The 14,734-nt window shown below is 31.7% G+C and overlaps 2 protein-coding genes across 2 annotated transcripts; one reads left to right on the forward strand and one right to left on the reverse strand.

The window, feature by feature from the left end:
• Window positions 1-3,076: 3,076 nt before the first annotated feature.
• On the reverse strand, window positions 3,077-4,450 carry LOC111681260. The gene is made up of 2 exons (XM_023443014.2): window positions 4,232-4,450; window positions 3,077-4,174 (listed from the first exon to the last, which is right to left on the reverse strand). The coding sequence occupies exons 1-2, from the start codon at window positions 4,448-4,450 to the stop codon at window positions 3,077-3,079; spliced, it is 1,317 nt and encodes a 438-aa protein (XP_023298782.2).
• Window positions 4,451-13,240: 8,790 nt separating this feature from the next.
• LOC111681277 lies at window positions 13,241-13,938 on the forward strand. Its single transcript, XM_046949247.1, has 3 exons — window positions 13,241-13,360; window positions 13,421-13,573; window positions 13,921-13,938. Exons 1-3 carry the CDS (start codon window positions 13,241-13,243, stop codon window positions 13,936-13,938), a joined length of 291 nt encoding a protein of 96 aa, XP_046805203.1.
• The last annotated feature ends 796 nt before the right edge of the window (window positions 13,939-14,734 follow it).

Here is a 14,734-nt window from a genome sequence, read left to right on the forward strand (position 1 = left end):
TTTTTTATTTTTAGTACTTTGAATTAATTTGTTTTCCAAAATTTTCACAAAATACTTGTGGAAATGCTTTCTGTATTAGTAAACACATACTTAATGTATTCATATTGTAATATTAAATAGAAAATGTTATTTTTGTCGGTTAATTATTAAGATTTTTTGAAAATTTATTTTCGTAGTTGAAATGTCTGTCAAAAATTATTAATTGCTATTATCAATGAGTATAACTTGCTCTGATCAACGTATTCTTTAAGAAAATGTGATACATTTTAGTTTAATCCTGAAAGAAGTGTAAAATCTAAGTATTCAAATTTATTTGAACTTTTTAAAACCAAAATCATAGAATACTACTTCTTTCGAATTATTATTCTCTACAAAAGTATTCATTAAAATCTATTCAAATCGTACAATATGTTATTTTCATTACTGACAGTATAATTAGTAAACTATTTTCATTAATACTGTTTGAGTTCTTCATCTTTTGATTTTTGCTCATTCTCATCCAAGTTTTTTAAACGCCTCCCAGTTTTAAATTAAGTCCTATGTTTAACAATTTGCTAATTCCTCCAGCAATCACACATGCCCCTTCATGAACAGTATGTCGTAAACAATCTCGAACCTTTCCAGCACTATTCCTTTATAGCCTACATAAGTAATGATTTTAACATAGGTTATTCATCTTTTTTATTTGATTCCAAATTCATTACTTCTGAAGTCATTAAATTTTGCAATTATTGCTATAAGAACTATAAAAGGATTCCATCCTGATCGAAAGTGGAATTATGTTCCTTTATTATATGAAGTAAAACGATTTTTTGGAATAAAACCACTGTTTGTGTGAATCTCTTAAGTAAGAGGGAAAATGCTGGAGAAAAGGAAAATCCCAATGATTTTGTACTCAGTACAATTTAATAAATGAAAGAAAAGGAAAAGAAATAAAACAATAGAATTAGGATTTTTTCTATGTATATTTATTAAACTGTTGGACAAAGGAATTCTTACCAAGGATAGGTGGACTGTATTGTTAGGAGTTAGAATTTGATCTGGCGCAAATAAGCATTTATAACATTTACGAACCATGACATTTCTTTTAGAACATTTTGACAATTATTTGTATACTGCAACACATAGCAATCAGCATTTATATATGTAAGAAGATATTAGGGTTTGCAGAAAATATGGAATGTTAACGAATGTAAGGAAAAATTGCTATATGTTGTTTTTGGCGTAAACATTACCGCCCGCCTTACAGTATACATGTAGGAAAATGGAGGAAGAAAGCCATAAACACTTATTTTTGCTTGAAAAAAAATGAATAATAAGTAAGTAATATAGGATTTTGAATTGTACTAAAAATTACAAAATGGAATTTTAAAATACAATATCATATTTTGAAAGAAAAAGAAATATAATATTAAGGAATTGAATATATTAAGTTAAGAATAAATTCAGGTTTGTTTGTTTTCATTTTGCTTACTACTAAGTGCATTGGAAACTTGAAATTAGAGTGTTTTGTGTCGTGTACTTTGGAATATAGATTTTATTGTTTAAAACTTGAGTTTTGTATAAATGAAAGTCGGAATACAGTTCTTGAACATTGGATAATATGCAAAATGGAGTATTGCATGTAGAACTGTTTCTTCTTTGGATGAAATTAAGTGACTGGAAATCTTAATGTCAAAGCTATTCGTACGTTTAACGCGGCTGCATATGCCTTTTCTAAAGCATAGCAAAACCCAAGGAATAGGATTTTAGCGTTAGGAGTATGGACCAGACTTTTTCGGATTTCATAAGTCCTGCAATTGGATCTGGAATAAGGCCACTGCAATAAATATTTCGCCCTTGGATAAAGGTCCCAGTTAATACGCTTCGGATTGTCTGATAGAAATGCAAGTAGGGATGTAGCTTTCTTCCAGAAAACAAGAATCTCCTTCGGATTGCTGTTCTCATCACCATTTAGGAAACCTCCATGTGCAAAATGTTGAAGTTGAATGAACAAAATTTCGTCCCATTTTGTCATCGAAAATTCTGCTATTATAAGTCTGATATTGGATATCGTAACTTTCGGGATTGAGTGGCCATCGGTATAGAGGAAACTACTGTGTATAAGATGTACCCTTGGATAAGTAGCATCTCTATAATTGGCTAATTGGAATAAAGTCCGAATAGCTAGGTAAGACGTCACTTTAAAAATATCGTAATTATGGATAATTACGTTTGGACAAGTTTGAAATAAGGATGAATGGATCTTATTATACGTCGGATCCACAAGGATTTTTGTATCCGTTTTTAGGACAATCGCATACTTGCAAAATGTTGACTTTAGGATAAAAGTTTTCAAGGTATTTCGTAAAATCTGAATGGTATTAATATTATACAAATAATGAATTGGACTATAGCATTTTAGTTTTAGGATACCACTCAGTAGCAAATATAAATTATTAGCTTTCAAAAAATACGTATGAGAAATTTTTAATAAAAATTTACAATTTAAGTAATTCTCAAATAAAAGTTTATAAACGGATTTAAGTTTTAATAAAATGGAAAACCAAGTTGGGGAAAAACTTGATAAGACATTTCGTTTTGAATTCAGTTTCTTTGAAATCACATTCGTCCTATTATTACTAGATTTTTGAAAATTCGTTATTTCCTTGTTATTAGAAGTCTCTTGGGAGAAAGAGACCCGATAAAAGTTTGAAATTATAGAACAAGGAGCAATGTTGAAATTGGATACGGGTCCGGTTAGGATCCAACCAAAGATAGTCTGTTGGGCCATTAATGAATCACAAACCTTTTGTATAACTCCATGTAGCATAACGGATTGGAAGAAATCTGCACCAATTAAAATATCTATCTCTGAACTTTTATAGAATTGTGGATATGCCAACTGGATAGAAGGAAGTTTGGAAAATAACGAATGGTCTAGGGTTTCAGATGGAAGGTTTCCCGACAATTGTTGAACAACTAGTGCCGTAATCGACAACTGTGTACTAGGATTAGAAACAGAACTTAGGACAAATGAGCACTGACTATGAGCACTAGCTGATACAGTTTGATTCAGGCCTGAATTTGAGGAAAATCAGGATTGAACCATGTCAGCTCCAGAACTAGTAGACTGTATTGTAATGGAATGAGAATGAGTTACATATGGTTCGACATTTGGATCTAAATTGGAACTTGTACCAGGAGCAGATGGGTCTGTGAATGTTTCGGAATCTCTATGGAGTAAAGTGTTGTGCCTTTTGTTGCATCGGAAACAATTAGTAGGATAACTACAATTCCGTACTGAATGTGTCTTAGAGAAACAATTAATGCACAAACTTAACTTTTTGATCTCATCAATGCGCTGGGAGTAATCCATTTGCAAAAATGTAGAACATTTGCGTATCGGATAAAATTCTTTGGGACACAACTGACATTTCGGGCTTGAAGTACGGTAAGAACTGTTGGAAACGTTGGATGAAATATTTAACGCTTTGGATTTGGATGCTGAAGGCATGGAAAGAGTGGAACGGATTTCGGAAACTGATTCCAAAGTACGGTAACGATTTGTTAGAAACTCATCGAAATCCGACCACTTCGGAATGGAAGACTTATCTTTTAAACCTTGCTCCCATAGAGTTAATGTCGAATCAGGCAGTTTGTTGGAACAAAGGAACACAAAAATTGGATCCCAACTGTCAGTGTCTATATTATGGAGTTTTAGAATGGATATACATGCATTAATGTCCCGTTGCAAATTTTGTATGGATTGTGCGGATTCCAGGGATATACAAGGCAGGTTAAATAGGATTTTAAGCTGACCATTGACTTGGACTCTTCGATTTTCAAACCGACTGGTAAGATTAGACCAAGCCAAATCAAAGCCTTGGTTCGTCAAAGGACTTATCTGGACAATCTGTCTAGCTTCTTCATAAGTCTTTTGGATTAAATGGAAAAGTTTCTCTACCGGACTAAGTATGGAATTTTTAATGTACATGGCCGTAAAGAGATCTCGGAAAGTCGGCCATGACTCATAGTTACCATGAAATACATCTATTTCACATGGAGGTAGATTGAAACGATGAAATTGATTGGAATCGGAAGCCTGACTTATAACAGCCGGTGGAAAATTTGGAGAAATGGTATTGTTTTTGGGTTGAGACGGAACACGAAGCGTATCGGACAATTCGGATAACTTAGTAAGGATATTACAATAAGCTATGTAAGTATTTTAATACTTTTCTTTAAACGCTTCTAAATTTTCGGATTCGTCATTGTCGGACTCTTCTTCATTTTCCTTATCGAACAAAAACTTATCATATGCTGACTTGATTTGATTCCAAGTGGACTTCAATTTATCTTTGTGGATCGCAAGTGCATGAATTGAATTTATGGGATATCGTTTTTCATTATAGTCAGCCTCGAATTCAATAATACTGCCGGCAAGACGGATAAAATGGTCTAGAGACATATTGACGGTTATTATTGGAAAAAATGGAAATTTGGAACTTAAAGAATCGTTTCTCTTAAAAACGTTGGACAAATCTTAGAAAAATATAGAATTTTGGATGACAAACAATCGCGTTATAAAACTAAATATGAAAAACAACCACTTGGGAAAAATTAATTTTTTGAACAATTAGTAGTTTTACAGCTCTGGATTTTTATGTATCGAACAACAATAATGTAAATGAGATTTGTTTACAATTGAATTCAATTAACCCTTTGGAGACCATGAAAAAGTGTATGAAATAATAACATAAATGTATTTGGTAGAAAAACTGTATAATTTCACTGGACAATAATAAGTAAATTCTAAATTTACAGAATTATTAATATGCAAAATGGCACTAAAAATTTTAATAATTATGTATACATAAAGTGATCGAAAAAACAGTTTTTTTAATAAGAAAATATGATATAATTAGATTAAATATTAAATTAATTTAACAATGTATGAAATCTAATCAATACAACAAGATTCTAAGATAATATATTGATTATTTAACAAAATATCTTATAGGACATTAATGACCTTAACGATCTATCAAGGCTTAATGACGATCAGTTGCGTATTGAAAAAGAAAGAAGAAAAGGAAAAAGAAAATAAATATATTGCATTTATATACACACCCACTAACGAGTGTAATGCTTATGGATGATGGACAATGTAATACACAGGCGGACAAACGTATGTAAATCGATATGGACAATTGTAGGTAATGTCATCAAGCAGAAATAATATCTTTTGGAAATAAACAAAATAGTAAGAGAAATTACATAAGTAAATAAATGTGTGGATTTGTATTACAGGGAATTGTAATGCAATTAAAATATGGAAATAAAGAGAATTTATTGATGGATAATATTTTATTTAGAGCCGACGGAGGGAAGGAAATATATACAAGAGAAACGAATAACAGCCCTACTTTGTGTATGTAGGAAAGTGTAACTTGTTACTGTAGACTGTAATTTAAGACACTAATGGAAAATGTCCGTTACACTTCACTATTTTACTAGAGTATCAAAGTAGTGTAGCAGCTAAGTCTTGTACACCCAAAGTATTAAAGAAAAATATAATTGACGTCGGCTTTTTATGGTTTTGCACACACTTTTTGGTTTTATAAATCGCGAATTTTGTTATTATTTTACAAAATTCTCTTAATCTTTGGACAATTTTTTACTTCACAAACACTCTTATGCACTTTGTAATATAAAATAGAAATGCAAAATAAAAGAAAACAAACTAACCTTTGTAATATGTTGTTGATGAAATATGAATAAAGGTGTAGATGGAACAATTTCTTGGTAGGAAATCCACATAGGAGTTGAAATCTCCGAGAGTATATGAACTTCCAATATAAATCCGGTTCGACTGGACCAAATGTTTGTGTGAATCTCTTAAGTAAGAGGGAAAAGGCTGGAGAAAAGGAAAATATGCTGAACTCTCTGAGCCGAAACAAAATCCCAATGATTTTGTACTCAGTACAATTTAATAAATGAAAGAAAAGGAAAAGAAATAAAACAATAGAATTAGGATTTTTTCTATGTATATTTATTAAACTGTTGGACAAAGGAATTCTTACCAAGGATAGGTGGACTGTATTGTTAGGAGTTAGAATTTGATCTGGCGCAAATAAGCATTTATGGCATTTACGAACCATGACATTTCTTTTAGAACATTATGACAATTATTTGTATACTGCAACACATAGCAATCAGCATTTATATATGTAAGAAGAAATTAGGGTTTGCAGGAAATATGGAATATTAACGAAAGTAAGGAAAAATTGCTATATGTTGTTTTTGGCGTAAACAACCACTTTTAATTTTTAAAATCGTATGTTTAAATAATTGTGTTTTTTTTAATTTATTTTGCTGTCTTTAGAATAAAAAGTCCATCCTTCAGGTTTATGTTGTATAAAACCTCTCATATAACACTCGAAAAGACTTCTTATAAAAAATAAATTTTAATGTATTTTAATCGAATTTAATAGTAGATATTCTATGAAGTTGTATTTACTATAGGCCTTTAAGCAAAGATGTTTAAGAGTAAATACTAAACCAAATGGGAAGCCATTTACACAGAAAACATGATTTGTATTTCACCAGTTTCATCTTTTTTCTATTTTTATAAACCATACAGTTTTCTCTTTACACTAATATTTCTTAATTGGTTAAAATTTTTCCTAATTGGTTAGAATAACACAAATCCCTTCAAATCTTCACAGTGCTAAACATGCATATTAGCGATATACTGATTCATTTATTACGGTGAATTATGTACCGACATGACCAACTAAACTTTCATACTTATGTTTTAACAGGCTTTGTTTTTGTCCATCATTAAAATCCCTAAAAACTAACATTTATGTAGAATTATTGTCCCGCCAATGTTTTCCCAGGTCAAACACCAACATCCTTTTGTATCACACATCATAATACATCATTATTACATTCACAATTTAGCAAAAACAATAAAATCTTATTTTCAAAATATTATAAAAATCGTGTTAAAAACAACAACAACAACAACAAGTAAGAGTGTTATATTCGGTTATGCCCAATCTTTTATACCCACAATCAAATCACTGCCATATAAATGAACTTTGATATTTTGAATATTTTATTTTTATATATCGATATTAATGAGAACATCAGGGTAACATTTGAAAGATGTCCATTAACGGGGGTTTTACTATTGACAGTGCTAATTTTTATATGGAGTAGGGTTATTTATACATACATATATGGACCAATTCTCATAATAGTCTGTTGGAAGATTTCAGCTCCTTATTTGTTTAAAATTCCATCGATCTACTTGTATTTTGAAGCCATTAAGGAGCATTAAAGTCATAAAATATGGTAGAGAGATTTTAAATCAAAATTTTTTTGTGTCGAATTGCATTGTGGTATTCGTATTTTTCGCGTCATTTTCTGGGGCGGAATTTATATGGCGTGGTGTCATTATGGACTGATTCTCATAAAAATTGATAGAGAGATTTCGGTTTTTTTAGAAAAGAAAAGTTTATGTCGAGTTACATAAATCTACTATTATTTTTAAGCCAGTACTGAGCTTTAAAGTAATTTTCTGAAGGAGCCTTATATGGGGGTTGCGTCAATTATACACCGATCTCGGTAAAATTTTGTAGAACGATCTTGGTTCCTACAGGTCATGTTTATATCGAATATCATAGCTTTACTCGTTTTTTAGCCCAGTAATTAATTTTTTGATGGGGTAGGTCAATTAAGGCTCGATCTACATAAATTTAAGTTAAGAGTTTTTGACTAGGAAGGAACTTAATTGAGTCGAATTTTATTACTATACTCGTATTTTTAAGCCAGTAATTGGCCTTAAAGTATTTTTCTGATAGGGACCTTATGTTGGGGGTAGGGTCAATTAAGGCCTGTTCCACATAAAATTTGGTAAAGTGATTTTGGCTTGTGAGAAACTTACTTCTGTGAAATTTCATCGCTATACTCGTATTTTTAAGGCAGTAATGAGCGTTAAAGTATTTTTATGGAGGGGACCTTATATGGGGGTAGGGTCAATTATAGACCAATCCACATAAAATATGGTGGAAAGGTTTTGGTTCCTAAGATACATACTTATGTCAAATTTCTTCGCTATATTCATCTTTTTACGCCCATGATTAACGTTAAAGTCGTTTTCTGAAGGGGGCCTTATATAGGGGGGAAGGGTCAATTATGGACCGATCCACATAAAATTTGATAAATTTTAACTTGTATAAATCTTACTTTTGTGTAATTTCATTGATATAATCCAATTTTTAAGCCAGTAATGAGCATTAAAGAGATTTTATGGGGGTAGGGACAACTATGGACCGATCCACATAAAATTTGTTAGAGAGATATTGCCTATTATAAAACTTATTTCTGGGAAATTTGGTAAAGAGATTTTGGCTAGTATAAAACTTACTTCTGTTAAATTTCATCGCTATAGTCGTATTTTTAAGCTAGTAATGAACGTTATAGTAATTATATGGAGGGACTTTATATAAGGGGTAGGGTCAATTATGGACCGATCCACATAAAATTTCATAAAGATTTTTTGGCTGGTAAGACACTTACTTATATCAAATTTCATCGCTATATTCGTTTGTTTAAGCCAGTAATGAGCATTAAAGTCATTTTCTGAAGGGGACCTTATATGGGGGGTAGGGTCAATTATGGACCGATCCACATAAAATTTCATAAAGAGGTTTTGGCTAGTAAGAAACTTACTTGTGTCAAATTTCATCGCTATGCTTGTATTTTTAAGCGAGTAATGAGCGTTAAAGTAATTTTCTGAAGGGGACGTTATATGGGGGGTAGGGTCAATTATGGACCGATATACATAAAATTTGATTGAGAGATATTGGCTTGCATGAAACTTATGTGTGTCGAATTTCATCGCTATATTCCCATTTTTAAGCCAGTAATGAGCGTTAAAGTCATTTTCTGAAGGAGACCTTATATGGCGGGTAGGGTCAATTATGGACCGATATACATAAAATTTGATTGCGAGATATTGGCTTGCATGAAACTTATGTGTGCCATAATGCATTTTTATGGGGGCTATGTGAAATCGTTGACCGATTTTGCCCATTTTCAATACCAAACATTTCTGATCAATAAAATATATTTTGGGAAAATTTCATCCCAATATCTCTTATTTTGTGGACGCTATCGTGCCAGACAGACGGACATGGCTAGATCGTCTTAGAATCTTACGAGGTCCCAGAATATATATACTTTATGGGGTCTTAGAGCAATATTTCGATGTGTTACACACGGAATGACAAGATCAATATACCCCATCTGTTTTGATGGTGGATATAAAAATATTACTGCCAAACAGAAAAAGAAAACATCAACAGAGAAGTAACCTGTTTTCACACTCTCCTCTCTTTTTTCTAAAATGAAAAAATGCAGTGTTGTTGTTTTGCATTCTTATTTTGTTTTCTATTTTTTTTTTTGGTAGAAACTTTAAACGCTTATATTTCCGAAAATACTGAACCGATTTTGACCAAGGAAGCAAGAAAATCGGTCAAGTAATAGAGCTGAAAAATGTTCCCAATCCTTTTGGTTTTGCGTATTAATATATATGATTTTTCGGTATTTAGAAATCCCGCGATCCCGATATCGGGATTCCTAACCACCCAAAATTATGAAATTAAATCCTACCGTAATTAGGTTTTTATTTTTGAAACCAATAACATATAAAAACTGCTTCATTTAATGCTTTGTCTACGGTATAATAGAAGATCATGTGCCAAATTTCATTGAATTATCTCCGAAATTATGGCCTGTAGTTTGATTACAAGGTTTACAAGCTCTATTTGGGGGTTCAGTTGTATGGGGTCTAGGTGAAATAATGGATCGATGTTAATCATTTTCAATAGGCTTCGTCTACGGTATAACAAACAAACGAATTAAAGCCAAATTTAATTGAGCACGTCAGAAAATGAGACCTTTTATACGATAGAGGTCGTGAGCCCATAGCATTTTCCGAGCGTATAGAAGAACTCGCTGAAATCTATGAAATACCATAAGGCCAGTTACCAAGAATTATGCCCGAATTCTCACAAGAAATGCCCTCATATGGTTCAGAAACATTAATAAACTGGCAAGTAAGAGTGATTTCTTATCATTCTTTCTCCCTGCAAGATATTTTGAAAAATTAGAGGACGGAATTCGAAAGAGAATTCAACGATCTAGGAAAAATTTTAAAACTTATGTATTAACTTTTTAAAATATAACAAACAATGTCTAACACCACACGCCATGGACAACAATATAATTGTTATCGATTTGGGAATTATGGTAATTTTACATACAATTGTCCTAATGAAGAGAGAAATCGTTTGGGAAACGTAGCCGGAGACCGTCGAAATTGAGGGAGGTCAAGCCTCCAAGAAAGAAGTCCTCAAAAAGTATAACCAGTATACCTAATGAAGAACAAAGAAAGAAGCCCATAACAAATAGAACCAGTTTACATAGTGAAGATAAGCGTTTAAGCGCATCGTTATTTATTAATGGAAAATTTAAAACAAGTAAGAGTGTTATATTCGGCTATGTCGAATCTTTTATACCCACCATCAAATCACTGTCTTATAAATGAACTTTGATATTTTGAATATATTTTATTGTTATATATCGATATTAATGAGAACATCAAGGTAACATTTAAAAAAGGTCCATTAATGGGGGTTTAACTATTGACAGTGATAAATTATATGTAGGGTGAATATTTAAATGGGTTTGTGTTATTATGGACTGATCCTCATAAAAATTGGTAGAGGAATTTCGCTTCCTATAGAACTTATCAGTGTCATCGCTGTGCTAGCATTTTTAAGCCATTTATAAGCGATAAAGTAATTTACTAATGGATTCCTTAAATAGGGGGTAGGAACAATTATGGACCGATCCCCACTGAGTTTTGAAGAGAGATTTAGCTTACACAAAACTGGTTTATGTCGAATTTCATAAATCTACTAGTATTTTTAAGCCAGTACTGAGTTTTAAAGTCATTTTCTAAAGGGGCCTTATATGGGGGTAGGGTCAATTGTAGACCGATCCTCGTAAAATTTTGTAGAACGATTCCTACAAGTCATGTTTATATTGAATTTCATCGCTTTTCTTTACCTTATGTGGGGGGAGAGTCAATAAGGCCTATTCCACATAAATTTTGACTTGTGAAGAACTTACTTCTGTAAAATTGCATAGCTATACTCGTATTTTTAAGGCAGTAATGAGCGTTAAAGTAATTTTACGGAGAGGACTTATACGGGGGTAGGGTCAATTATGGCCCGATCCACATAAAATTTGGTGGAGAGATTTTGCCTCGTATAAAACTTACTTCTGAGAAATTTCATTACTATATGCGTATTTTGAAACCAGTTATGAGCGTTAAAGTAATTTTATGAAGGGGACCTTATATGGGGGTAGGGTCAGTTATGAGCCGATCCACATAAAATTTCATATAGAAGTTTTGGATAGTAAGACACTTCTTATATCAAATTTCTTCGATATACTTGTTTCTTTAAGCAAGTAATGAGCGTTAAAGTCATTTTCTCAAGGGGACCTTATATGGAGAGTAGGTTTAATTATTGTCCTATGTCCGCCATAATTTAGAATTTAATTTCGGAAGTAAAAAAAACTGACTTGTGCAAAATTCTGTGAAAGTTTGAAGCTTTCTACCCATTATTCCGAAGGGTACATTTGTATTGGGGCTATGTGAAATCGTTGACCGATTTCGCCCATTTTCAATACCAAACATTTCTGATCAATAAAGAATACTTTCATCTCTCTAGGTGACGGACATAGCCAGATCGTCTTAGAATCTTACGAGGTCCCAGAATATATATATACTTTATGGGGTCTTTGAGCAATATTTCGATGTGTTATATACGGAATGACAAAATCAATATACCTACCCCCCATCTTTTTTGATGGTGGGTATAAAAATTATGAAAAACAATCAGCAGACAAAACTAGTTGTTAAGTTCAATACAATATTTTAAAAATTGTTTGATTTTCAAAATTCTGGCATAAATGAAATAAGGACAAATAAAATGAAATAAAGTCCAAAAATATTTTGTATGCAATTTTAACCTTGCCTCAGATATACTTAAGCCATTTATTGTTTAAAAAAACTGGATATTTAAGTAAAATCTTGATGGGAGATTTTAATATGGGCTAGGCTCAAATAAGGCCCTATAATAAAGTTCATAAGGGTCATCAAAGCTAGTATAGAACTTGGTTTTGCAGCTTATTGTTGAGATACGAGTATATTTTACATAATTATGAACTTAAAAGTCCTATTTGACAGGTTAAGTTGTATCGGACCTAGGTGAAATAATGAACCGAAGATAACTATTTTTTATAGGCTTCGTCTACGGTACCATAAAAGATTATCTCCAAAATTGCGACCTGTAGTTTGATTATAAGGTTTACAAGCCCTATTCGGGGGTACAGTTGTATGGGGTCCAGGTGAAATAATGGACCGATCTTAACCATTTTCAATAGGCTTCGTGCCTGGGACAATAGAATATCATGAACCAAATTTCATTGAAATATCTTCAAAATTGCGACCTGTAGTTTGATTACAAGGTTTACATGGACGGACGGACATAGCTAAATCGACTCAGAAAATGATTATGAGCCGATTGGTATACTTTAAGGTGGGTATAGGACCAATATTAATGTGCGTTAAAAACATCAGCACAAACCCAATATACCCTTCCCATTAAAGTGGTATAGGTTATAATTAAAACAAATTGGTAATTCGTTTTTATACCCTACACCACTATAGTGGGAAGGGTACAATTTCTTGCATGAAAATGTACTATATACTGTGGTTGCAAAACACGAATGTGTATTTGAACCAAATTATTTTTGCACTGTTTGATAAAACAATACCATTAAATATTTTTTCATGTTTGAACATGAAATAAATATAGTTTGACTCAACTTAAAAAATATTTACAACAAATATTTTGACAAAAAATTTTGCAAGTCTAAACGTAGATTTAGCGAACAACAATACTAATATACCTATCGTACTATATGGTTTATGGTATCAAACCACATAATATGAAACTTAATTAAAATTTATATTCGTAAACTGCTTACATGAGCTTAACACAAATGCAAATGAAATTTGCTTAGTCCGCATAAAAATTTTATAAACATAAATACAATAATAGTTCTAGCTTTAAATATCAGTTAGTTATTTAAAAGTGTTAAAATAACAAGTATGAATTATAACATTTTAATTTATAAATGGACATTAATGTTATTAAGTTTCAAAAGTTCATTCTCATATGTGGAAGAAGATGGTCGTATAATAGAATATGATAATTTTGATGAATTTAAGGTATTTTAATGTAAACATTTAGCAAACATAAAAAACAAACAAAAATAAATAATATTGCAGAATTATGTAAATAAAAGTTATTTACATACTTATGATGAGCTGCGAAGTCGATCTGCATTTGAAGAAAATCGAGCCGCTGTTCGTCAACATAATGCCCTTTTTAGTAAGGGTGAGAGTTCTTTCCGTTTGCGAACTAATATCATGGCCGATATGGTAAGTATACACATAATTATATATCAAGAAAATAGTTTATCAAGTTCCTTTGTATACCCTTCACCTTCTTGAGAATTTTATATATAAATTTGTCATTTTATTTATAATTTTTACAATATAATTTTCCGACCCTATTGCTATATAATAGTATATAGCAATCCACAATGTATTCTGCCGTATGAAATGTGTTACATGAGTTAAATGTGAGTTTAGTATCTTTTCATATGACTCTAAATTTATTTATGAAGTATGAAGGTTCGATTTAGAGTTGTCCCTATATAGAAAATTTTAAGAACTATAAGTTTGAGATCGTTGAACTGTTGTGAAAATTTGTTTTTATATTACAGGCAAAGTTGAAGTTTTGATGATTTTAAATGCCGCCATAGTTCAATCTTAGATACATTTCACTTGGCTACAAGTGGTGGTAATAATTTCCAGGCTTACACTTTTGAATGTTAGCTTTTGAAAGTATTTATTAAAAGCTTTGACAGGCTAGTGTTGTTAGTATTTAATATTTTGCTATTAAGTTTAATATGTTTAGGGATGGAGAGCTTCTATTAACATGTTTTGATAACCTTAAAAAGTCATCCAGTCTCAAATCAATTCATATCGGTTTTATTAGTAGTCTGGTCTGACTTGATTAAAGTGCGATTTAAGCCTTTTTAAACCCACCATACATGGGGGTGTATTGATTTTGTAATTCCGTTTGTAAAACAACAAAATATTGGTCATAAACCCACAAAAGTCCCCTTCACAAAAGCACTTTAACGCTCATTAATGGCTCAAAAATTCTAGTATATAGATGAAATTCGACATAAGTAAGTTTTATACGAGTCAAAATCTATCTAAAAAATTTTATGAGGATCGGTCCATGATTGACCCTGCCCCCGTATAAAGTCCCCTTCAGAAAATGACTGCAACGATCATTAACGGCTTAAAAATACGAGTGTACCGGTGAAATTCGACACAAATAAATTTAATACGAACCAAATTCTGTCTTGTAAATTTTATGAGGATCGACCCATAATTGAATAGGGTAAATTATGGGTCGATCTCCCCTATATAGGACTCCCTTCAGAAAATTACTTTAACGCTTATAACTGGCCTAAATATACGAGTATATAGATGAAATTCGACATAGGTATGTTTCATTCGAGTCAA

The sequence above is a fragment of the Lucilia cuprina genome, chromosome X, assembly GCF_022045245.1.
Source record: "Lucilia cuprina isolate Lc7/37 chromosome X, ASM2204524v1, whole genome shotgun sequence".
NCBI classification, from domain to species: domain Eukaryota; kingdom Metazoa; phylum Arthropoda; class Insecta; order Diptera; family Calliphoridae; genus Lucilia; species Lucilia cuprina.

Bases quoted from the DNA above. Each gene is read 5' to 3' on its own strand.
- LOC111681260 (XM_023443014.2), bottom strand. From the start codon at position 4,450: ATGTCTCTAGACCATTTTATCCGTCTTGCCGGCAGTATTATTGAATTC. The intron at 4,175-4,231 runs GCGTTTAAAGAA...ATCCTTACTAAG, and splicing joins ACGAATCCGAAAATTTAGAA to TTATCCGAATTGTCCGATAC.
- LOC111681277 (XM_046949247.1), top strand. From the start codon at position 13,241: ATGAATTATAACATTTTAATTTATAAATGGACATTAATGTTATTAAGT. The intron at 13,361-13,420 runs GTATTTTAATGT...ATAATATTGCAG, and splicing joins ATAATTTTGATGAATTTAAG to AATTATGTAAATAAAAGTTA.